The 25,411-nt window shown below is 35.1% G+C and overlaps 1 protein-coding gene across 2 annotated transcripts in view; it reads right to left on the minus strand.

Annotated features, from left to right (window-relative positions):
* LOC150107706 (ubiquitin-like modifier-activating enzyme 6) overlaps positions 1-25,411 on the minus strand; it is a 701,981-nt gene that overhangs the window by 54,815 nt on the left and 621,755 nt on the right. For both annotated transcript variants that reach the window (XM_090391479.1, XM_090391480.1), the window contains exons 31-33: positions 20,046-20,125; positions 17,305-17,418; positions 7,149-7,279 (exon numbers count right to left, since the gene is read on the minus strand). In XM_090391479.1, the coding sequence (XP_090247605.1) occupies positions 7,149-7,279; positions 17,305-17,418; positions 20,046-20,125 (325 nt within the window). The remainder of the gene's footprint in view (positions 1-7,148; positions 7,280-17,304; positions 17,419-20,045; positions 20,126-25,411) is intronic.

Genomic DNA, 25,411 nt, shown 5'->3' on the forward strand with positions numbered 1-25,411 from the left:
TTAATCGTAAACTATATAGTTACAACATGGATGCAACAATCTGCTATAATATACAGGTAACTCTCGTATAATGCAGATGTTAGGTTCCATTGAAATGTTGCGTTATGTGAGACTCAGATCACATACAAAAAGTAGGGATATGTTCCAAAATTTAATAAAAAAAAAAAAATTATATAAACAAGAATGACGTATCCAACAAAAATATATTTTTATTTAATTCAGGTAATTCATGTAAGTTAAGAAAACATAAACTATGACACAAATACATAGTATAAAATTATAAAAATTACAAATTGTAATTAAGCTTCATTGCACGTAATGCATAAATGTTTTAGGCACAATAAAAATAAGTGCATATTTTAATCTTTCATAGCACGAGGATTTGAGGATCGGTTAATAAACATTTGTTTTGTCATGTAATCACCTGATGCATTACTACAAAACAGTAGAGTAATTCTGTTTTTGGAAACTTTGAATCCAGGAGCTGATCTTTCTTTTTCCAAATATAGGTGCGTTTTGGCATTTTTTTCCAATATAAATCGGATTCATCAGTATTGAACATCTGGTCTGCATTATAAATGTTTATAAAAGTTGAGAGTTTTTTGTTTAATAAGATTTCCATACAAAGGAATTTTCTTTTGAGTGCATCTTCTTTCCAAATCATTAGAGATTTCTTCATTTTTCTCTTAGAAAATTGCGTACACAAGCAACAAGCTTTGCACTTATCGTTGACCCAGCAATAAACACTTTCTTGGATTTTATGTTCATTGTGTTTGATTGTTTGAATTGTTGATTCATGTAAATTCGAAGTCCTCACAACAACTGGTTTTTCTTTATTTTTCAACTGATCTATGATTTTAATTTTTTTTCTTCGAGACAAATTTTCTTTTCAAATTCATTTTTTCCCTTTCAATGCAATTTGTGGCCATTACTATAAAAATAATTTTTTTACATAAAAAAGCATTACATAATTATGTAACTCACCAGAAAATAAAGTGCTCAGCTTTAGATAACACACTTATGATTTTTAATGCATTTTCCTGGCAGAAAACGAAGACAGTTTTCAACAATAAACACTTTATATGATATACAATTGACGTAAATGCATGCTAAAGGGTGTTTCCCCTAAAATAAATTCGCTACTTATAACTACCTGTGCGATATGGGCAGACACAAATTTACCAAAGATAAAATTTCATTTTTTTATGTTGCGCGGTGAAAAATATATGAAAAGATAAAGGTTACTACAATTTCTTGACTGTGTTTGTCAAAACCGCCTTGTATAAGTACCGCATTGAACAAAGGTTACAATTTGTAGACCGCGTTATACGAAGGTTACCTGTACTGACCATTTAAAACTATATATTTAGAAATTAATGTACATTTAATCATACAAATACAATATTTGTATGATAAAGTATTACAAATGATATTCTATATTTTTCAATTTAGCTCCTTGAATACAAATTTACTATTTCTAGATATACACAAAGCTTCTGACTCTGTATCACATGCAATTTTAATAAAAAAAATTAGAAGTCATACGAATATGAGGTACTGCACTAAACTGGTTCAAAAATTACTTAAATGCCAGATCACAAATTGTAAACATAAGCAACAGCTATAGCAGCTCCAAAACAGTAAACTGCAGTGTATCACAAGGATCTGTCTTGGGACCAATTTTATTTAATATTTATATCAATGGCTTCTGCAATCTTAAACTAAACAGTAAAATAAATACTTTTACAGATGACACAGTACTAATTTTCTCTACAGACACAGCCGAACAAATGAAAACCATCGTGAATGCTGATCTTTTGGAAGTAACAAATTGGTTCCTGTCCAAAAAAAAGTCTGAATGTCTCCAAAACTAAATACATAAATTTTAACTTGCGAAATACAACTGGCAAAATGAACTTCACTGCACAATTAATTTTGCATGATTGGAATTGCAGGACAAACTCAAATTGCAACTGCGAGAAAATAGAAAAAGTCAGTGTCATAACTTACTTGGGATTAAAAATTGATAGTAGTTTAAGATGGAAACCGCATATTACCGATATAGCAAATAAATTAAGGATTATGTTAAACAGATTCTTAAATTTAAATATGCTGAAAATATTATATTCCGCTTGGATTCAAAGCATACTACAATATGGTATATTAAGTTAGGGAGGAATCTATCGTAATATGCTGAAACCTTTAGTATCGACTCAGCATAAAGTAATTAAAATATTAACTAGAAACAAATATAAGGATACTGCAATGTGTAATACACCGTACTAAATATACTATCCCTTAGATATTTATACATCTATAGGGTACTATTACTCAAAAAAATATGACAATGAACACGTAAATATCAAACAAGATGCTTTCCTCAGTAGACATAAAGGCCTAAAATATACAGTTCCAAAAGCAAATAAAGAAGCAATACACAAACAATATACTTTGTAACGTCACCACTCTGCGGAATATTTGTTCTGAGCCTTGTATATGGCTTATTAGTGTGCTTCCCTGTGACCTGGGATCAAAGCTTCCTCAGATCATGAACTCTAACAAATTTCTTTGTTTTGCAACAGTTAGAGTCACCTCTTGAATGTCGTGGGCCCTTCCTGAATCCGATGTTTATCTCACTTGACTGAAGTCAAGTAGAACGGTGTACGGATTCAGGGATTTTGCAGTCGTGACCTCTCCTAGCCTTACTAAATTTATTTAGCTACTCTTCCCCTTTTATCACAGTCCGTGTGTTGGTGAGTGGCAATGTCATTCTCAAACACAATTCAGTGACCAGGAATTTACCAAGAAAACACAAAGTTTAATTTTAACAAGATTAGGATACATAGAACATAAATCATTTTTTCAGTTAACTGCTATTTCAAAATTTTAACACTCTACATGGTAATACATTACAATTTCAAACAGGAAAAGATTGCTATTTTCTAAGAATGTTTATAGATACAAGCATATATTATTAATTAGCTGAATATGGATCTCTGGAGAGGTTGCTAAAGTGACACATATATGCATGATGTGAAGATCACATGACATGGGTCTTCGGACTACCAGTCGAAGGTCTCTATAAGTTCCAATTACTGACAAATAGTCTCAGCTGCTTTCTCCTTCAACATTTAACATATTTAGATATACCAAAGTTTTACATTACCATTTTGATGCAGCATATAGTCACTCTTTGTCACCACATGCGAGTCATGTGTAAACCCTGGTTGTACTTTACTCACTTTGTGGAGCACTCTCCCTTTTGGATCAATGCGCACTGGAACTTTGCTGTTGGTGGGAATTTTTCACCATGCATCTCTAGGACTTATGAAACCCTTCTAGAAGGACATCACGGTTGCGGTTTCACTTGGTCCCGAGCTTCTTCGTCATCGGTCTGCACTTAGAAGTTTCCGTCGGACTTCATCTGACTGTCCACACTGGCACCCCTTTGTTCTACAGCCAACGTTTCCTGTCCCCTGTGCTTTGATCACATCTGCTTTTTTTTTCTTCCTTCCTGCTTCACCTTGCCTCCACACCCTCTCTTTTTTTTTTTCTCGATGACCTACTCCTATTGTACTGCAGTTTTCAGTCACAGTTGTTTCGATGACGTTGCACTTGAACGCGTGAGAGCTCCTCCCAGAGAATTGTCCACAGTTGTCTCTTTTTGCGAACATTGCTTGTAAGGATCACTAATGAGTTTGCCAAGGTAATGACCTCAGGGCTCTTAGTCACCACTGAAGTATGCACTGTTTCACACAGCCTATTCTTGGGTTGGTCATCAAATATGTCGCTTCACTACAAATTCATATATCCCTTTTCCTTGACATATCACATACAACATAACCTACAGTGTTTTTCCCTCTGTGGGTAAACAGATATGCACTCATTTAATATTTACATGATACACTTTACCCCCCCCCTTTCCTTCAAGGATATCTTTTTCTCCTGTTTTCATGTCACCTTTATCATCTCTAACTCCTTTTACAGCACTCTTTCCTTCATTCCTAGCTTCTTCAACAACGTCCAGAATATTTTGCCACCTTCTTGATATTTATTTTCTATGTTCTTGCCAAAGTCCTCCCATGACTTTTGTTTAGCTAGTTTGACACACTGTTTAGCTTTCTTACATTTGTCTCTGTATTCTCTAAGAGTACAAGCTGACTTATTTGCCAGGAACTTTTGATATGCTTTCTTCTTTTCCTTCACTGCCTCTTTAACTTCCTGTGTCCACCATGAGTTCTGATTTTTCTATCTTTGCAGACAACCTCACCACATGCATCTCTGGCTGAATCAATCAAGGTTTTTCTTCAAGACTTGCCACTGAATCTCCAAAGTTTGGTTCCTGTTCATTTTTTCTGTCAATAATCTTTGTGTATTTAAGTCTACAGTTCACATCTGAGAGCTGCCCAACTTTTATTCGCTTTAAAACTTACATGTCATTATTTTCAATATGAAATTCAATTTTATCCTGCTCAAGACTAAATATTGATCACTTCCAATTTCAAATCCTCTGTACACTCTGGTGTCCTGCAACAGGGAGAAAACATTACTATCAACAATAACATAGTCAATGAGACTTTTCTTATTTCTTGCCTCTTCTCTTCATGTGAATTTATGCACATTTTTATGTTGGAACATGGTGTTAGTAATAACCAGTCCATGTCTTGAGCAGAAATTCAACCGGTATTTGCCATTATTATTAGCTTTGCTATTTTCTCCAAATTTTCCCAATATATTTTTGCATGTCTGACAATCATTTCCTACTCTGCTATTTAGATCCTTAACAAGGACCAACTTTTTCTTTTTCATTGTCAGCTGCTTTCTCTAAATCCTCAAAAAATCCTCCACTTCTACCTTAGTAGAACCTTCTGTGGGACCATAGGCACAAATAAATAAGTCTCATTGTCCAGTTCCCCATTCTGATATCTGCCCACATCACTCTACTTGACACTGCCTGCCATCCAATAAGAAGAGACTCGTATTTTGTGTTGAATACTATGGCTACTCCTTCTTTTCCTTGATTGTCATTGCCTGAATATAACATTTTGTATTCATTACTCAGAAAGACCTCACCAGTTTTTGTCTTTTTTTGTTTCAATCACCCCTATCATGTCGATCTAGTACTTATATAATTCCTCAGCTAGCTCCATTTCTATGCCATCCAGGCTTCTTATATCAATATTACTGATCTTTAACTCTGGTGATGTTGAGTTGGGATGTTTTTTCAGATTTGTTCCAGTAGTTGACTTTTTGCTGTTCACCCTGGTTCCCTGGTGAAAACTACGGGGGCCTTGTTTAACCGCACAACACCCCAGCCGGCATGAAATTTTGTCATGTTGTACCATCATTTTGTATTTTGGTTTAAGCCAATAAGAATACAATTTGGTCGGCTAAATCCCAAATTGCCAGCCCATCCTTGTTCATTCAGTATCCAGGTAGATATCCAACAGGGTGCACCACGAGAAGGTGATGATTGGACATTAGGTCAGAAGCCCTGGTCGGTTTTCCACATAACTCACTGTCCACTATTACACCCTATGTGTCTAGCTTCACCAACCAGTTGGAGTAAATTTCCATTAATATAATACTCAGTCTGCAACATCTTCAGCTCAAAATACAAATGTTGCATTTCTCACACTCATTAACAGTTGTTCAGTCTATTCGAGAGAACCTACATGGATTCAGTATAGGAAGTGTCCCTTATCACCCAACTTTGAGCCATTTGCACACAACTGAATGTTTCTCTCCAGACCATTCCCAACATCATTCATATACAAGTTAAACAGGAGTGGTCTAAGGAGAGAACCATATGGTACCCCACTAGTCACCTTCATTCTCTTAGATTCAGCTCCTCTACACAGGGTTCTTTCCTTGGATCACTCCAAGCCTGCCTGTGATACTTGTCACAGTCAAGCTTGGATTCTGTAAAATGTCTTGTTAAAATTTAAAAGAATAATTGTGTACCAAACTCAAAACACGAGTATGACCATATCTGGATTATGTGCTCAGGTCATCTGGGTTTCTTTGGGATAAGGAAGTGGTGGAGAGGATCCAGAGGTGAGTAGTCTGCAGAATTCTCCCAGTGAAGATAGATTGAGGATTTGTGGACTGCACAAGTTGGTAGATAGGTGAAAAACACATGGGGGAAGATGATAAAACATTTAAGTCACTTAAAGGATTTTAAGAATTGATGCAGGGGAAATGTTTCAGCACTTGGCCTGAGGGGCAGAACAAGAGATCATCCCTAAGGGCATGAGAACTATATTTTCCTTTGGAGAATGGTGAATAAATGGAATGGGTTGCTGGAGTCAGTTGTAAGCACTTCGTCTGTTAACAGTATAAAGGAGAAGTACAACAGGTATTGTGTTGATAGGTTAGGTCTCTCACGATGAGTCTTAGGACTCCATGGAGGTGCCTGTGCAATAATAATAATATTCTAGATATACAGAACCAATAATTTGTGTGATTTTTTTAAATGTAAGAAAAAAAGGTAAGAGTTATTTAACCAGACTGGAATGAACCACAACTGTGAAAGCAAGAATCAAGAGTTTATTCATCATAAAATAGTTTTATTTATTTAATTATTAATCTGTTTTTAATTAAAGAATTCTGTGATTATAAACAGAGAGGAAACTGAAATTCGGAGTAATTTTGTGAGATGTTTATGTTTGTATTTTCTGCTGAGATTTGTTGACCCTTTTAGATAATGTTTTATTTATAAGCTGAGCTGTATATAATATTTGAAAGACAGAAACTCTTTACACAGATTGTTACATTTATGTTTAACACAAAGCATGCTAAAGATATTTATTTTTATTTTTAAATAAAAATTTCAGTTTGGATTTATTTTTCTCTCCCTCAATCTCTTGAGTTTTCTTCTTTTAGTATGATTTTATTAAACTATTCTTGAAAATGGTAATAATAATAAATACCCTGGACATGAATAACTGATAAAAAAGAAAACTAGTTTATACAGTATTTTTATATGCTTATAGAGATTTTAAATGTTCTTAATTATTTCAAAATTATAAGGTACATTTCACTACATATATAATTATATTTAGAACAATTGCATAAATGAAATTTCATGACTTTTTTTAACTCAAGGATTTCATTTTTTACAATCAAGATAGGGTAGTAAAACTTACAATAGTTCTGTTATTGTGGCTGGAGCAGGCTCAGAAAACACAAATGAAGGGAGTGCAAGGTTCAAGAAACAATTTCGAAACTGATTTCCTGTATTTAAACCTCGGGCTAATTTTACAAACTCAAGTGTTACCTAGACAAACAAAGAAAAAAATCATTGAAGAAATCGAATCATTCAATCAATTATAAATATAATTGATCTAGAGTCTTTCAAAGAAATGTATCAATTTTATATTATTATATTTGGAGTGTTGTTACAGATCTGGTGGATCGGTTGCTAGTGATGAACAAATGCATCACCGAATAGAAAAGATGAGCACGAAAAGATTAATCCAAATTATCCAAATATTGATTGAGTAACAGTAGAATCTTGTGAGAAGTATGAAAATGCATTTCTTGAGCTGTTGAGGAACAACTTCCTCAAGCAGCATGTGACAGAAGGAACTCGAGGGCAAAGAGTGTTAGATTTGATTATAGTGTCAGAGGGCATTTCAGGTAAAGACATAACTATTCTGCCTCCTCACTGTTAGTGACATTGCCATTCGATACTCACTTGGGAAGTGACTAAGCTTATGAATGTTCCATTCAGAAAAGGTTATGTGCTGAACTACAAAGCAGGAAATTATGACCAACTGAGGAGTATACTAAGTTCAGTGGAATGGGGTCGGTTGCTGGATGGAAAGAATATCGAATATTGTTTAAATGCATGGGAAGCATTTAAACAATACTTAAATGATGCGATATCAGAATGTGTCCTGAGAGTTGAAAAAATAAACAGAGTAGGAATCACATGGATGTGTAATCTTATTAAGCAAGAGATTCATAAGAAAAGGAAGATGTGGAAGGAATACCGTTTGCATAAGGATGATGATGTCCATTATGAATGTTATAAGCAGGCTAGAATAGTCACAAGTGTTGTATGAAAACAAAGTCTGAGTATGAAAAGAAACTGGCTCTACATGCTAAAGACAACCCACAAGAATTCTATCAATATGCTGTGAGTAAAAGAAAGAATGAATATGAAAGAATAACTCTTACAAATCCAGATGGCATGAGGGTTACAGATGCAGATCTTGTTCAGTTAATGAGTGCCTATTTTGTTAAACGCTATCAACCTGGTGAATGCAACATTAAGCTCACCGTTAAAATCACTAGATGAAGAAATACGTGTGAGAGGCTGAGGTATTAGAGATATTGCACAAATTCATTCAGCAATAGGGACTGATGGGATATCAGCACGTGTGCTAAAATAGTGTTCAGTTGAACTGGCCATTCCTTTGACCAGGCTGTGTAATATGAGTCTCAGAACAGGGTAGATTCTGCGGGAATGGAAGAAATGTATGGTAATTCAATTGCACAAGGCTGGTGCAAAGACTGATGTATCCAACTACTGACCAATTAGAGTCCCAGGAGTGGTGAAGATTTTTTAAAAACTGGTTACTGCTCGCTTTCAGAAATGGGTTGATGGTGAATCTCTAATTTGCAACGAACAACGTGGGTTTACTAATGGAAGATCATGTTTCAGCAACTTGCTCACATTCTATAACAATGTTACAATTGAACTAGACAAGGGAAATAGATACACCATGATACTTTTGGATTTTGTTAAGGCTTTTGACAGAATACAGCATGGTAGAGTCGCATAAATTGGAGAAAATGGGTTTGGGTTATACGATATTAGCATGGATAACAGGTCGATGGCTGACTGACAGATATCAAAAAGTGGTATATGGGGGGATTTGAGTCTGCAAGGTTTAAGGTGATAAGTGGTGTACCACAAGGATCAGAATATCAGTGCTTGGTCCACTGTTATTCAATCTGTATTTTAATGATACTGGGAAGGATTTGACAAGTGACATACAGCTATTTGTTGATGACAAAGATAGGTAGGGTAATCAGGAATGCTGCTCATATGCAATACTTGCAGAATGATTTGAATAGGCTGGAATTGTGGGCATGGGAAAACGGGTGTCAATTCAATATCAGTAAATGTAAAGTCATTCACTTCGGCATGATTGGATATCCAATGTCATATTATATTATATCGGTGGGATTAAGCTAGAAGAAACTGATGAGGCTAGGGATCTTGGAGTGTTAATAGATAGGAAGTTAAAATTTAAGGGCCATGTGGCAAAGATTGCAAATACAACTCAAAAGATAATTGAAATGCTGAAATGAATGCCCACATGTAAAGATAAGGATGTTATTTTACCTCTTTACAAGGCCTTGATAAGCCCTCACTTGGGCTATTGTGCGTAGGTCTGGTCTTCTGGTTTCTGTTGTGATTCTGATATATTTAAGAGAGTACAAAGAGGAGTGTTAAAAATGATATCACGATTGTGGAATACTGATTATGAAGACAAATTGAAATTTGTAGAAAGGATCATACAGGATTCTAATTGATGGAATTTTTCAATTCATGGAGGATTTGGGAAAGGACAAGAGGGAATCCTTGGAAGCTGAGAATGAAGTCCACCAAGAAGGGTGTGAGGGATAGATTTTTCTCTCAGAGGGTGGTGTGTGATTGCAATGGATTGTCTTTGGATGCTATGAGTGCAAGCAGTGTGAATGAATTCAAGTATCAGTATGATAGCTGGCGTGTGTAGTATGTGGCCTCCCTTGATAAGCCTCTGACTCCCTGGAGGTCTCTCTTAATAATAATAATAATATTTTATAGACTTTTAATGAACCCCCCCCCCCCCTTTGCTGTTGATATTTCTGTAGAGAGCCAAGTGCACACTGTCTGGTGTGAAACACATCCCTATTTACCGGATTGCAATGGATTGTCTTTGGATGCTATGAGTGCAAGCTGTGTGAATGAATTCAAGTATCAGTATGATAGCTGGTGTGTGTAGTATGTGGCCTCCCTTGATGAGCCTCTGACTCCCTGGAGGTCTCTCTTAATAATAATAATAATAATAATAATATTTTATAGACTTTTAATGACCCCCCCCCCTTTGCTGTTGATATTTCTGTAGAGAGCCAAGTGCACACTGTCTGGTGTGAAACATATCCTTATTTACTGGAGGCCTGAAGTGGCACATTCCATACTTGATCTTTAGGGAAGAATTTTTGGATTATTCCTTACCCTATCCACATTTCTAATGTAAAATAGGTGCTTTACAAACTTTCAGGGGTGGTATGGTTACTGCAAGATTTCATATTACCATTAACAAGAACAGTAATATTGTGAAAATTATTCCCAGAGTAATTTCTCATGATTAAGACAAATGGCCTCTGCAGTCTCCAGATTTATTAGTAGCATAAATCTTTTTGTGAAATTATTATAATGAATGTATATTAACAAGCCATTTATAGATTTGAATATAAAATATAAACCAAGTCTGAATGTAATGATTCTGAATTCCTCATGGAAAGCAACTTCTCTCCTTACCAGATGTCAAAGGGTATTAAATATGGAAATTAACAGCCTAACAGCTGGTAATTTCCATATTTAAAAAAATAAAACATGAAATCATTTATTAAAAAACAAATTCTATGTGTGTGTATATATATATATATATATATATATATATATATAAAAGAATGTGATTCTCACCCACAAAAGATTAATGTAAACCTATAATGTGTTTGCACCATGGTGCTACATGTTCTTCCTTTTTTATTTATTTATGTTTTTTTTTTCTGTATTTTATTTTTGGAATAGTCCAAAAAGCCATTTCTAGACCAGGTGATGGAATTGATCTTTCAGCTAAGGGGTGATCACAAACATCCATGCTCATGGCAGATTTGAGCCAGCAGACTGTTGGTCGGAGAGTGATTATACTGACCACTTGACCAACCAGGCAGGCATACAGAAAACATCACTTTTGCACTGATTAAATCTTGTTATCTTCCTAGGTCTGGCCCCACCCAATGAGAGACATCAATAAAGTCAAAAGTAGTGCAGGCAGAGACTTTTAACATAACATATAGCAATATACACAGTCTTGCCATAAATACTGTTGAAACTGCTAAGCAGCCCACAGAAATGTGTGAGCCTGGTACCATTAATGGCGTTGTGCACAGCAAACATTTATGTGTTTATCAGTAGAGAGAGAGAAAGTTGTCTAGCTGTATAGGTTAACAGGCAGTGGAGAGATTATGAGAACTGTTTAGCTGTAATAGCACTTTACTAGGTTGGAATGCAGCCACCTGTTATTTTCAACACGTTAAAAATGTTCAGGATCAGTAGAGCATTTGGGTATTGGACTATTAACCATTATAATGATATAGAGGATATATCTGACCATCAAAGAACAGGTTGACCATGCTGCATTAGAATGCAACAGCTTGTGAAAGCTGTGATGGCAATGCCTCCTACACAATCCTGTGAGAACATGAAGAGTGATATTGTGAGAGGTGAATGTTTCACAGAGAACAATGTTACATGTACACTGATGACCTGGGACCTGGAGGTGAGAGCCCATCAACTTTCTACTGGACACAACACCACAACTTATGCAGCAGAGGGTGATAAAAGCAAAGTGACTGCTATTGAAGAATCTTTAACCACCAAAATGATCATGTATATGCCCTGGATAGTCACACAGTACATGCCATAGCACCCAGGATTCAGAGATATTCTGAGAACCTCTGTCAGTGATGTTTTTGTGTGTGTGTGTGGGGGGGGGGGGGATATTGATGCATCATAGGGTAATGGGTATCTAAGTTATTCTTTTGTATCTGAGAAAGGGATCAAAACTTCCACCAAAGTGTACCAAGACACTGTGCTGGAACCTGTGGTATGGCCCCTGAACAACACCTTGTTTCACGGTATGCAGTGGATCTTCCAACAGGACTTAGCCCCTGCACACAAGACAAGGACCACACAACAGTTGTTGGAGGTGAATGTGCCTGATCACATATCACCATTTGATTGACTGGAATGTTATAATTCGATTAACATTCCAGCATTGACATTAAATTGTTCGATTAACAATTCAGATTGTTAATTGAACAATCTGAATCCACTGGACTTCAAATTATAGTCGGAGCTTGAGAGAGAGTAGCCTGCAAGAAATGACATCACAGCATTGCCAGCCTGAGGGTAGAGTTGGCAAGCAGTGGCAGCATTTCTGTTTGGATTTGGATATTGTGCGTGCTGCCATCGATATGGCATCACAGACTTTGGCTGTAAGTGAAAGGAAAAGTGGGACATTTCAAACATTGAGTGCTACTTTATGGACGTTATACACATGGATTGTATGTGCTGAAAGCTGTAAATGACTTACTGATAGATTAAAGTATACTTATACAGTGCATAAAGACAGATTTATGCACTGTATAAGTTTAACAGTATTTATGGGAGTGTGCTGTGTGCAGTGGCAGCCAGTGAAAATGAAAGTGGGGGGGGGGGGTTCTGTATATACAAAATAAGAAAAAATAATTCATTTTTTCCTAATCAGTAACCAATTTATTAATAAGTAAATTTACATATTACAAAAATTTCTTTAATCAAAATATTTCACCTTCACTACAAACACACACCAATAATAAAAGTTTCGTACACAGAAATAACGTGCACAAGCATACAATATATCTGTAGCGACACTGCTCAACAGGCAGTGTTGGTTTAGCCATTTCAACACTGCGTTAGATCGCAGTGCATTTGTTTCGTGTAAGAATAATTGAGAAAATATAATTCTTTTCATATTTTCAACAAGAGATTTCAACTCTTTTCAAAGTCATATGCACTCCCTTTTATGTTCCAAGATCTTTGTAGGCGGTTAATGGTGCAATCAAATTGATGCGTGACTTTCAAGTGACTTCTAGCACATCATTGGCTAAGAACGGGGAGCCCCTATTCAAGTTTCATAATATCTTATCCGAGTAATCAGTTACCAATGTTTATCAGTATTGAGTTGACGTGTTGAGATATTTTGTGTTCAGTTTGATATTTCCCCATAGATTTTAGTGATGGCAAAAAACAGGCGACATTCATATACTTCAAATTACAAATTGCAGGTTGTAAAGTATGTGGAAGAACACGGGAATAGGGAAGCTGAAAGACATTTTGGACCTCAGCCTACAGAAAAAATGATTAGAATTTGGCGTGGTCAGAAGGAGATTTTGTACAATTTGCATAAAGAAAAGCGCGCGGAACGTGGAAAAATTGCAAAATGGCCAGAACTAGAGACCGAAGTTTTGAAATGGGTGCAAGAAAATCGGAAAAATGGCATTGCCATTTCAACAAAAATGATTCGTACACATGCAGTTAAAGTAGCCTGTGAGCATAACATTGAAGATTTTAAAGGTGGTGCGTCATGGTGTTACCGTTTCATGAAACGTAGTGGACTTTGTATGCGTACAAAAACAAAAATCAGTCAAAAAATGCCAAAAGAATATGAAGACAAAATTATTTCTATATTATAAGATATTAATGATGATAGAGAAGAGTCAGATGACATGGGTTTTGCAGGTTTCTGAAAGGTCGGTTTGCTATTAAAAATTACCTATTATTTTATCCATTTTTTTTAAAATCATACTTTAAAGTTTAGGTTTTTTCCAGAAAATTGTATTAAATTTCTTGGGTGCATCTTATACATAGGAGTGTCTTATACACCAGAAAATACAGTATATGTTATTTTAACAGCATAAAATAAGATTTACCAAAAATATTTCACCCTCACCATGAACACACACCAATAATAAAAGTTTCATATCTCACAGAAATAATGTGCATAGGCATACAATTTATCTGAAGCGACACTGCTCAATGGGCAGTGTCAGATTCAGTTGTTATGTGCAGTGACAAGTGCAAACGAATATCGGCAAGTCTAGCCAGAACTGACTGAACGTGATAATTCAGACACTGCATTAGATCGCAGTGCATTTGTTTCATAATCTAAAGCATTAATTGAACAATTCCAATTATTAACTATTCAATCGATGTCAAAACATTAGCTGTAACCTTTAATATGTTGTATTGCATTTATATAATGTTGTAAGCATTGTTATTATTTATAAACACAAACAAAATTTCATTTTTTCATTTTTAACTTGGGGGTGCTGCTTATGTACAAGCCGCCACTGGCTGTGTGTTACAAGATATAGAGGCAACCAACGTGGTCATTAGCCTCTATATACAAGTAGTCTAGTCATGAAAATTCTTCACATGCAAACTTTGTTGGCTTAGATTTGGGTAAAGGATTAAAATATAATTTCTTCTGTCAAGTATATGTGTCTGGGGAAGGAAAAGAGAAAGTTCTACAAAGCAAAGCAGATTGCATATGCATAACAAATGCCAGGCCAGGAGAATCAGGAACAAAGAGGTTGAGTTTGTTGCTTTATTTCATAATATGTTGTGCTTGTTGACAATGTTGGCATTAGTGAAACCTGGCTATCAGAATTAGACTATAATAGGAAATGAGGATTATAGGAAATGAGGAAATGAATTGCCAAATTACTCTGATGGGTACTAAAATGAGTGATCATTATAGGTGACTTATCCAAAAATGAATTGGGTAGAAAATAAATCTCGTGATATGAATGAAGCAGAGTTTGTTGTGTTCTTGTGAGACAATCTTCACAAGCAGAATATGAAAAAAGAAACTTGAGGTCATAAACTTAGCTACTTCCCAAGTCAGTATCACATCACTGTTACCAACCAGAGCCAGAATTGATACATTTATAACTGGGACTCCCTCTGAAACTATAATCAAATCTAACACTCTTTGACCTCTCTCCTTCCTGAGTTCTTTCTGTCACATGCTGCTGGAGGAAGTCTTGAGGTGCTGCTGCATAGTTGAATAAATTACATTTTGTTCTTCACACGAGATTTCACTACTACCCAATCAATGTTCAGTTAAAGTCCCTCATTATGATTACTCGTTTCTCACCCATCATCTTTATTTGGTAACCCATTTCTTCATCATACAACCGATCCACTAGGTCTGGAACAACACCCCACTATGTCCACATCATGCCAGATGGCCTTCAAACTCAGTGCTGCATGGAAAACTGTTAGTAGTATTGCAATCAAACTCAAACTGGATTCAAATTATCCGATATGAATAGCAGCACATTCCCTCTTCTTCTATCCTTCTTAAAAATAATTTCCATAACCATGGAATTTATTATGTGGAGAGAATGTGTTAGATCTTATAAAAATTTATAATTTCTCAGGAGTCCTGATACCAAATGCATTCAAATGTAGGCCATCCCTCTTATACAGATCCATTCTTCCCTCAAACTCTCTGTCTCTCTCTCCACAGATCCAAAAACTCACATCCATTCCATCTACACATCCTAAGCATTAAATCGTTTGCCTCCTTCTTCTTAAGAATTTCTATCATATCTAATTATACTAATGATTTTCACATTCTCACTTCTTTCAACAATCCTTTCATATCCTGTTATACTGAACTTATTGCTAGTTAAGTGATTCGTGCCTACAAGAATTACAGTGAACCAGGCTTTACTATAGAGTATAATAAAATATTTAGTGAAGAAAAGAGCAAGTACAAATATAAGAAGTGTTTTTTTTTTTTTTGTTAAGAGTTGAAAATATGTGGAACAGACTTCAACAAAGTAGCAATTATATTTATGTCGTTTTTGAGAACTAGAGCTATTTTCAACAGCAGCATTTGTGTCAGTCTTAAATAACCAGTCACCAGCTACAATAATTATCTGATCCTTTCTAAGAAGTGCAACAGTCACTTTTAGCATTAAACATACTTTGTTTCCGAGGCTATTTGTACATCTACATTAATGCTGTATTTGTGCTTTTAAAGTGACTAGATAATGCTAGCTTGAGCCACATGAAATGATGGTTTGCAAGTATTTATGTGTGTTGAGTAAAAACAAGTACAGTAAAACCCCGAAGTTACATGGTAGGTGGGACCAACAAAAAGTGCGTAAGTCGAATTCGTGTAATTCAGGGTATAATTTTGCATTTAATTTATATATACAAACATACAATTGGGACCAAAGGTTTACAAAAACACCTATATTTTTTCTCATCTTCTTTATACCCTCTTTTACCTTGCGGTGTCGAGGGTCCATTGATCATCAGACCTCAATCCGTTTACAGGATAAGGTGGTCAGCCCTATGCCCCGGTATATCCTATGGCCTGTAGTGTTAAGTTCTCAAGGCCAGTTTGCCTGCTTTGCAGGATGAAAAACCTCAGAATAAACTGAGGAAAAAACCCTGCTGTCCACGCCCAAGACTGGCTAACTTGGCTATGGCTGAGGAAGATCCTTCAGCTCCTCACATCACCGACGGGAATCACACCTAGGACACTCCTTCCCCAGGCATATGGTTGCGAAGCGCATAGCCACTAGGCTAACCGTGCGGACTTATATTTTTTAAGAAATATAATCATAATTGTAGTTTTTCATACATAAAAAAATAAAGTTATTTCAATGTCAATGGTTTCATAAAATCTAATAGATTTGTCTGATGGCATAATGTATTTTTCTTGTCATGCAAAATTTTTTCATAGCAAGCTAATGATTTTTTAATTCCTTGCCTTGTGGCCACAATTCGGTCCTCGTCAGAATCTATGTCCTCCAAAATCTGTAAACCTTTCTTTTATGATTATTCTTATTGTGGATTCCTGTAGATCGAAATTCTTTACTAGCTCACAAATTTTCATTCCGCCTTCAAAATCCTTAATGTTGAGTTTTGTTTCCAAAGTCAATGTTTTTCTTTTCTTGCTAGCTGTAGAAGAATTAGCCTTGCTTCTTTTGGATGACATTATTTTTTATGTGATAAAATTTTTATCAAGAATATTAAACAATCACAAGGTTTGTAGACTATAAAAATCGTGTATGAATGGAGACTGCGCAAAACATGTCAGTGCTTGTTCACAGCATGTGCGACACTGGCGAATACGGCCGGTGCCTGAAAGATATGACTAGTGGCGAGGCGTGAAGCAGGACGGGAATACGTACATATAAGAAACTGCATAACTCCAGATTCGCGTAAGTCAGGGTATGACTTACGCAAATATTGTAATCACATTCCTTACATATTAATTTTTACCTCCCCAGAAAATTTCGACACTGAATGCTATTAAACAGCATGAGTACCAGTGACTTATTTGGATGCACTACTGGAAGAGAATGCAGCATTTGCATGATAACTATGAATTGCAAATGACAAACATTTTGCTTTTACTATATTTTCCTATTTTATCAATAAATAGTTCTTACCAAGCCAGATACAGCAGCAGTAGTGGTGGCAATTGCTGGTATAATCCTTCCTGCTATTTTCTTAACTTTTATCCTTGGTGCAGGTTCAATTCCATACATCAATGACCGAAGATTCTAGATAAAAAATAAGATGTATATGCTTATTTGTAATTCATACTATTTAACAGCTTGTTATAATATGAATTAGTAAATATTTCCACATTACACTGGTTTTCTTTGATGTGAACATGCAAAGAAAATTTTTCTTGTAGTGATGGAGTATACTATCACTACAAGAAAAGATGTATAGAGTATCTCTATACTATCTCTATAGTATAGAGATACTCTATACAAGAGTATAGAGTACATGATAGAAGATCTAAAAGAATAAGGTACATATTTTATAGTAGATTCTAAGGTTGGTGATAATTTCAAGTGTTTATTATCCATAGAAAATCTGGACTCACTAGTTAAACACAAGTAACAATCTGTTAAATGATCTTTCAGAGAACCACAAATTCTCGGGTTGGATTCACATAAAAAAAGAAGCCTAAATTAAATTTCCAACTACTGTTACTACTCTACTACCACATGCTGTAAAAGTGACAAAACTACAAAAGAGTAATTTGGTGTCAGTTTAATATAGCTAAGTGTAAGGTGAAGAAGAGATCAAAAGCCATGTACTATATTGATGTAACTAAGCTATAAGAAAAGTGACGAGGCCAGGGACATTCTAGCTGACTTACAAGTCAGCTAGAATGCTTTTTACAAAGCTCCTGTTGTTGTTGTTGTTATGCGCCATCCAGTTGTTTTCGATTCTTGGTGATCTTGTGAACAAAAGCTCCCCTTCCTACTTGTCCTCTTATCCTTTCTTTCAGTAATTTTAAGTTCAAGTTGGTAAGTTCTATTATGCTATCCATCCAACTTGTTTGTGGTCTTCCTCTTCTTCTCATTCCCTCAATCTTCCCTAATATTAACTGTCTTTTCCAATCAGTCATCAGCTTGCATAACATGTCCAAAGTATATCAACTTCTGTTTAGCAATCATTGCCTCCAAGTATCTTTATATTCTCTAAAACCTTCTTATTGGTTATTCTTGAATTATAGAATTATATTATATTCTAGAATTATATCAGAAGGTTAGCCTTATTTTTAGGGGATGTTACAATAGTTCCATATGAATGTGAGTGAAGTGAAAACATAGATGGGCAAAAGTTATGTCCAATGGAGTGAGGGACCAAACTTGACTGCCATTTAAGCAGGAGGAAAGTTTTCTGCATTTGTCCTTTTAATGTTGAATTTAGATTTCCTGATGATCTTTTTGTAGCCATGAGCTGCAGTGAAGGCAGAGTGTGAAGCTGGAGTTTTGGTTTTTGGGCCAACTGTGATATGCTGAATTTTTTTCTTAGACATGAGACACACTTTTTTGAAAACAAAGATGCAGATAGTAGTTGTCTAGAGTTTTGGATGAAATGGGAGATGAAGAACTTCATTCCAGTAAGAATTATTTCAGTTATTCAGTTGGATCAGGAAAATGAAAACAATCAGCTCAAGAAAAAGAAATGTCCGAATCTTGGAACTCATCCCATTTGGCACTATTATAGTGCTGATGACACAAGATAAAGAAAGTGGATGAGAATGTTCGGCAGAAGATAAAACTTGGACAAAGTTATGCACTAAGTTACCATGGAGAGAACTGACACTCATGGTTTATTAAGACAGAAAACTAGTTAAGAAGAGATCAAGAGTGTTGGAAGAGTAAAGAGAACTATGAGTTTTGGTGAGATGACAGAGAATTTTATGAAAAATTGTTGCTGACAGTAAACATCTTTGTATCTCTTTCAGCCAGATCAGTGGGATTGGAGAAAGGGAGGGAAAAAAAAAAATACATTCCTGAGGAAGAACATCACTGTTTTTTGGGTGTTTAAATGGTGGACAATCAAGAATCAAAAACAAATAACAAAAAATATCAGAGTGACAAATGAATGTAACTAAATGTGACAAGGAAATTTTGAGCAAGAGCAGATTGTATAGAGAAGATTCAAGATTTGGTCTTTTCTGAAATGGGATGTCAAATCTGACAAATGTAAAAGTATCGTTCTTGGCAAACAAAAATCACAGAGTGTAGTTTGAGAAGTTGAGGTGAGAGTAGTGGTTGAAGCCATCAGTTGAGGTGCAATTAAAAATAGCAGGCAAAGTTTAGATTTCTGTGGTGCACACTGTTTATATTGAAGACCATGAATTTTGGAGAAATAGTTTTTTTTTTTTTTTTTAATAGATGAAATTTTTGTAGGCAATAAGAAAATAATAATATTTTGTAAATGTGAAAGTTCATAGTAAACAAGCATAAACAAAGTGATACATCAGTAGTAAAAAATATAATTTGTTACTGTTGCAGGAGAACGTCATTACAAAGTAAATTACATCAAACAAGATATTATATTCTTATTTTAATCTTTTACTCAAATGTGAGTAAGCATTTTTTGCACATAAATATTTTCCCACACAAGTAGACTAGTTAGGAAGATTCATGTGCAAAGTTTGTTCACTTATGCTTTGAATAAAGGATTAAATCAAGAATATAATTTCTTATATAATATAATTTACTTTGTAACCAAGGAAAACTTTCTACAATGTCATTACACACAAAGCATGAGAACAGTAGCAGTTTATTTATTTTGCATTGTAACTGCTCACCTTAAAATGGATATTATTAAAGATTTGTTTTGATATTTTGAGACATTATTTCAAAATATGACTTACAGCTGCAGCAGAAATAAAATTTACATGGCCATTACTGTCATTATCTTTTTCAAATTGAAGTGGAACAACTTGTACAAGTTCTGAAAAAATACAGAAAAATTAATTATGAAATATAAAAGTAAAATAACTGAATTAGTAATATACAGTAATCTCTCGATTAGTGCGTCATTTTTTTTGATACCCAAAATTCGATTACTGCGCCTCTAAAATTCTATTAGTGCGCCTATATACATCTTAAAAATAAATACTACAGATTTTAAAAATTTTCGATCTATACATTTTTATGGTAACTATTTAAAAAAATTACTCACCACAATGAAATAATTTAATTACCGATTTAAAACATGGCCTTATCAAAAACTATGGCCTTTCAAGGACAAGATCCAGCAAGAACTAAAATAGTAATAGATAACAAGATCTTAGAACAGGTGAATTCATTTAACTACCTAGGATGTATGATCACATATGAAAATGAAAAAGATATAAACACAAAATATTTAAAAATAACAGGTGTAATTAACTCTATATTTAAACCAAACCAGATTAAAAGTATACAATACATTAACCTTACCAGTTTCCATTCTTAATGTATGGAAGCGAAATCTGGACAATAAAACAAAAAAACAAACAAAGATTAACAACAGCAGAAATGAAGTTTATGAGAAAAACTGCAAAGTATACCCTATTTGATCACAAAAGAAACAAAGAAATTATGAAAGAATTAAACCAAGAACCAGTAATAGAAAAAATTAAAAAATATAAACATAAAGGGATGGAACACGTTCAAAGAATGAAAACAGTAAGATTACCAAAACAAGCCTTAAAATACAAGCCATTAGGAAAAAGAAAACCAGGACGTCCTCTTAAACGATTCAACGATAACTTCTAAGGCCGGAACAGGCCATGCTAGGCCTAAGATGATGATGATCGATTTAAAACATTTTACAAAGTTATTTTTAATGGCATACTACACTACTTCCATGTACACTATGTATACTATGTTCCAAATTTTTACTGCCAAATTTATGTCGTCTGCTATAGTACACCCACAGATGCGAGACCCTTCGACACTTCTGTGCATGTCACAAAAAGGAGAATCCATTCCGATAATAGAGTAATCAATCCGTCTTCTGGGATGAGTTGTTTATCATTACATGTTGGAAAATTAATTTCTCTTTTATGATCATTGTAGTTTTTAAAGTGGTAACTATTTTGCTTGTATAACAGTTGGGAAATTTTATCTATAAAGCACGTGATTTCGCATGTTGGTGACCAATTCGTACGTCCTTCATTTCTTTCTCCCCTTCAGTGATAATGTCCAAGAGTTAATTAAATCTCATTCTGAAGAATTGTGTGATTCCGACCTGCTAAATTTAGATGCACAGCGGGAAGATCCCGAAGAATATGAAGAAAATTTAACCGCTGATAGTCAGCCAAAAGAGATTTCACAGAAACAATTTGAAAATATTTTTCGTACAATTGAAGGTTTTAAGCAGCAATGCTTAGAGGCTGACCCTGATGGAGAGAGAAGCAGTAAAATTTGCAGAAGAGTAGATGAAGCAATAGGGCCATACCATCGTTTGTATGAAAAAAAGAAACAAAATGCACGCCAAACAACGTTAGCTCAATTCTTTGTTAAGAAGCAGAATAAGAAAATTAATATTCTGAATTTGTTTTATTGTCTTTCGGCTTCATGGTTTTCCTTTAACTAGGCACTGAGACATACCTTAATTCTTTTATAAAAAAATTAAGGTTCAAAAAAGAAATTTGAGGAAAGAATTATACTTTTTCCCATAGGTTATTATATTCGATTAGTGTGTTTTCGATTAATGCACCTATTTTAAAGAACGCATTAGGCACACTAATCGAGGGATTGCTGTATCTGTATTCATAAAATATATAGATATCACAACTTCTCAAAATTAAATTTCGAATATCCTTTATGAAAAATTATGAAAAATGATACGGGCTGTCAAGAGACAGCAAGTTTTAGATTTTTTTCTACAAATACAAAATATTGGGGTCAGTAAGACTTAATTCATTCCTAGTGGTGTTTTTATTCCATTGAACAAATAATTAGCTCTAACTAGCACATCACTCTCTCTTGCCAGCTTGGTTGGTTAGCATACCCACTCTCCAACCAACAGATCATTGGTTTGAATCGTGTTGTAGGCATGGATGTTTGCGATTGTCTTTAGGAGGAAGATTAATTTCATAGCCCAGTGAAACCACCACTCTGCCTATTGGAGGCCTGAAGTGGCTGAAAAAGTTCCATGTAGTCTTCTAGAGCAGGTTTCTGGACCAGGTTAAAAATAAATAAAAACTTACAAAAAGTATAGTTAAAATTGACAAAAAAAATGAAAAAAAAAAAAAAAATCCTTAGCCCAATGACTACAAATGTAGTATAGGTTTAGTAATAACCTATGTGGTTACATAAAAAAAAAATCTAAAATACACAAGAAAAGCTGTTCATAACACTACAGTTCTATGGAGTAAACAGGACATTGTGTGTATGTGTGTGCATGCACGTGTGTGCATGTGTACCCAAGGGTAAGCAAACAAAGTCTACACATGAAGTATCTTCATGACTTTATTTCTATAAAGAGGCTGATGATTTCACACATACAAGTAGCCGAATGCTCAAGATACTTCACAAGCAAATTTTATTTGCTTATGCTTGGGTATACAATTAAATAAGAATACAATTTGAGTATTATAGTTTGTTTCCTTCCTTAACACAGATCTTTTCTTTACGTTATCAAACATATCCTCTTTGTGCCTCCTTTCTCTTGAATTAATTGATGAGTCTTCCTTTGTTTCAATCAGCTTTTCAAAAATTGTTCCTGACCCACTGACAAATATTCAAATCTAGTGTCAATTTTGTTAAAAAGTTCTCATAATTAAATTTATGAGATTTATAAACAAATACAACATAGAGAAATATTTAAATAACAGGTTTAATCGGTTTGATATTTCGTATGAAGAAGTTGTTGGATGAAGCAAAAAATGAAGAGCGAGAAGGTGAAGATTGTAAATCTCCTGACGTGCTACAGTACAAGGTGATAGAAGTGAATTGAGGAGGGCATTGATAGCAAATGAATCGATATGTAGGTTATGCAGAAGAAATAATATAGTTTGTGGACCCATGGCCTGATTTTGACAGAAAGAAGGATATGTATAATGCTGAGGACTGTATCTAAATGGTTTTGTTAAGTATGTAGAGAGAACTTTGTTCACTGAGTATGCTGAAGAGCAAATTCAGGAAAACTTAAGCATATAGGATGGATGCAAGTGAATGTGCATGAGGTACCCACGAGGCAATTGAGAGTGAAAATGACTAACAAGTATGGAATCTAATCTCTCAAGTAAAAATACTGAATAGTCAATTCAGGAGGTAAAGGTGATTATGGGCCTCAGAAGCATCAGGAACAAGAGGGAGGAGTTTTTAGCAGTGGTTAGAGCAACCTTGCCAAAAGTTATAAGTATTAGTGAAACTTGGCTAATAGCAGATTATGTAGTTGTAAGGATAGAATATGAAGGGTTCAGTATTTTCAGGAAAGATAGGATGGGGAGAGGTACTGCTGATGATAGCAGATGAATAACAGCCAAAAAAGAACAGGAGAAAGTTGGAAAGGTGGCTGTTCATTTGAAGCTGTCTGGTGTGAGATTAAGGCCAATAAAACAAAATATATGGTTGGTTGATGAAATGCCAGTGGTTTCCAGAGATATGGAATTTATACACCTACTGAAAGATAATCATTTGAGGGAGTATGTGATGGAGGGGACTTGGGGTGCAAGAGTAATATGATACAATAGGATCAGAAGAGTTTTCTGTAACCAACGTTCCCTGCAACTGGGGAAAGTGACCATGTGGTCTTGGTTGAGAGATTGTAAAAAAAAATGAGGATATTCATCAAGAAGGGATATATGTGGAGCTACAAGGCAAGTGATTATGACAAACTTAGGGGGAAGCTCAAAGCTGTACCATGGAATGAAACCCTGCAGCAAGGAAAGGATGTTAGTACTGCATGGGAGAGAAGTGACATCTAGAGAAAGAAATATTAGATTGTACACCTAAGGTAAGGAGAGTGTAGGAGTGAGATGGAAGTAATATCATTAAGCATGAGCTGCAGAAAAAGAAAATCCTGTTGAGGGTATGGTATAAAGGGAGAAAAGTGACCAGCAAACTCATGATCAGTATAAAGATCATGCAAGAAAGGGCACCAGTATGGTAAGGAAAGTGAAATCAGATTACGAAAAGAAACTAGCTGATCAGGCCAAAGGAAATCCCAAAAAGTTTTTTTTTTTTTTGTTGTAATGTGGCAAGTAAGAAGAAGAATGACTATGTACTAATAACCTTAATGAGTGATGATGGTCATGAGGTGACAGATACAGATAAAATAGCTGAGTTACTGAGTGATCACTTTGCAAGGGAATAGCATTTAGCATGCAGTGCACTAGGAATAGAAGTCCTATTTTGGTTGAAATAGAAAATATGAAACTTGACAAAGCAAGTTTGGTATCAAAGAGGCAAGCATCAGCATGGCACTAAGCTTCGATGAATCAATGGCATGACTAATTTTGTCAAAATCTAAGGAATTATATAGAACAAGGGAAAGATAAATTAGCATCTTTTAGCATTTGGAATAGAAGTCCTATTTTGGTTGAAATAGAGAATCTTTTAATAACTTGGCTGGAAGATTGCAATGAAAAACAGATTCCAATTGATACCAACAAAATAATGGTAAAAGACCTCAGCCTGCTTTCATCACTCACAGAAAACAAATTCAAAGGATACCCATTGAAAACATCATGGATGAATTAGAATTTTTCACATTGGTTTTTAACTTTGATATATGCAATTTTGATATATATATACAGGGTGTTAGGGATAAATTTGACATATTTATAATTAATTATATTTTTCCGTAAGTTACATGTATTAACACACACTTCTCTTCATTTAAAAGTTTGGACCCTTCTTCATTCATATACAAGATGTCAGAAAGGATGGATAGCTGGAACCCACCTGAATCATGGAAGAGAATAACTTGTATCATGATGATTTGTGCCCGCCATCAAAATAAGGATATTACGACTGCTGCCCAATGCTCCCTGAATACAGTAAAAACAATCAGGCATGAACTAGAGACTTGCAATGGTGACTACGAGGATGTAGCAAGAAGAAAGATCCCTAGCAGACGATCTGATTGCGTTCGTACAGCAGAATTCCTCGCAAATCTGCAGGAACAGGTGTTGAAGAACCCTGGCATTGGAATTCGGGCTTTGTTCGTGGAGTTGCTAACTGTAGTCAAGCCCTGGATAACAAGAGTAGCCAATGGTAGGCCGTATGTATGGCAGCAGGA

This window comes from Typopeltis vanoorti, chromosome 4 (genome assembly GCF_054136105.1).
Source record: "Typopeltis vanoorti isolate ZY-2024b chromosome 4, IOZ_Tvanoo_1.0, whole genome shotgun sequence".
Classification (NCBI taxonomy): domain Eukaryota; kingdom Metazoa; phylum Arthropoda; class Arachnida; order Uropygi; family Thelyphonidae; genus Typopeltis; species Typopeltis vanoorti.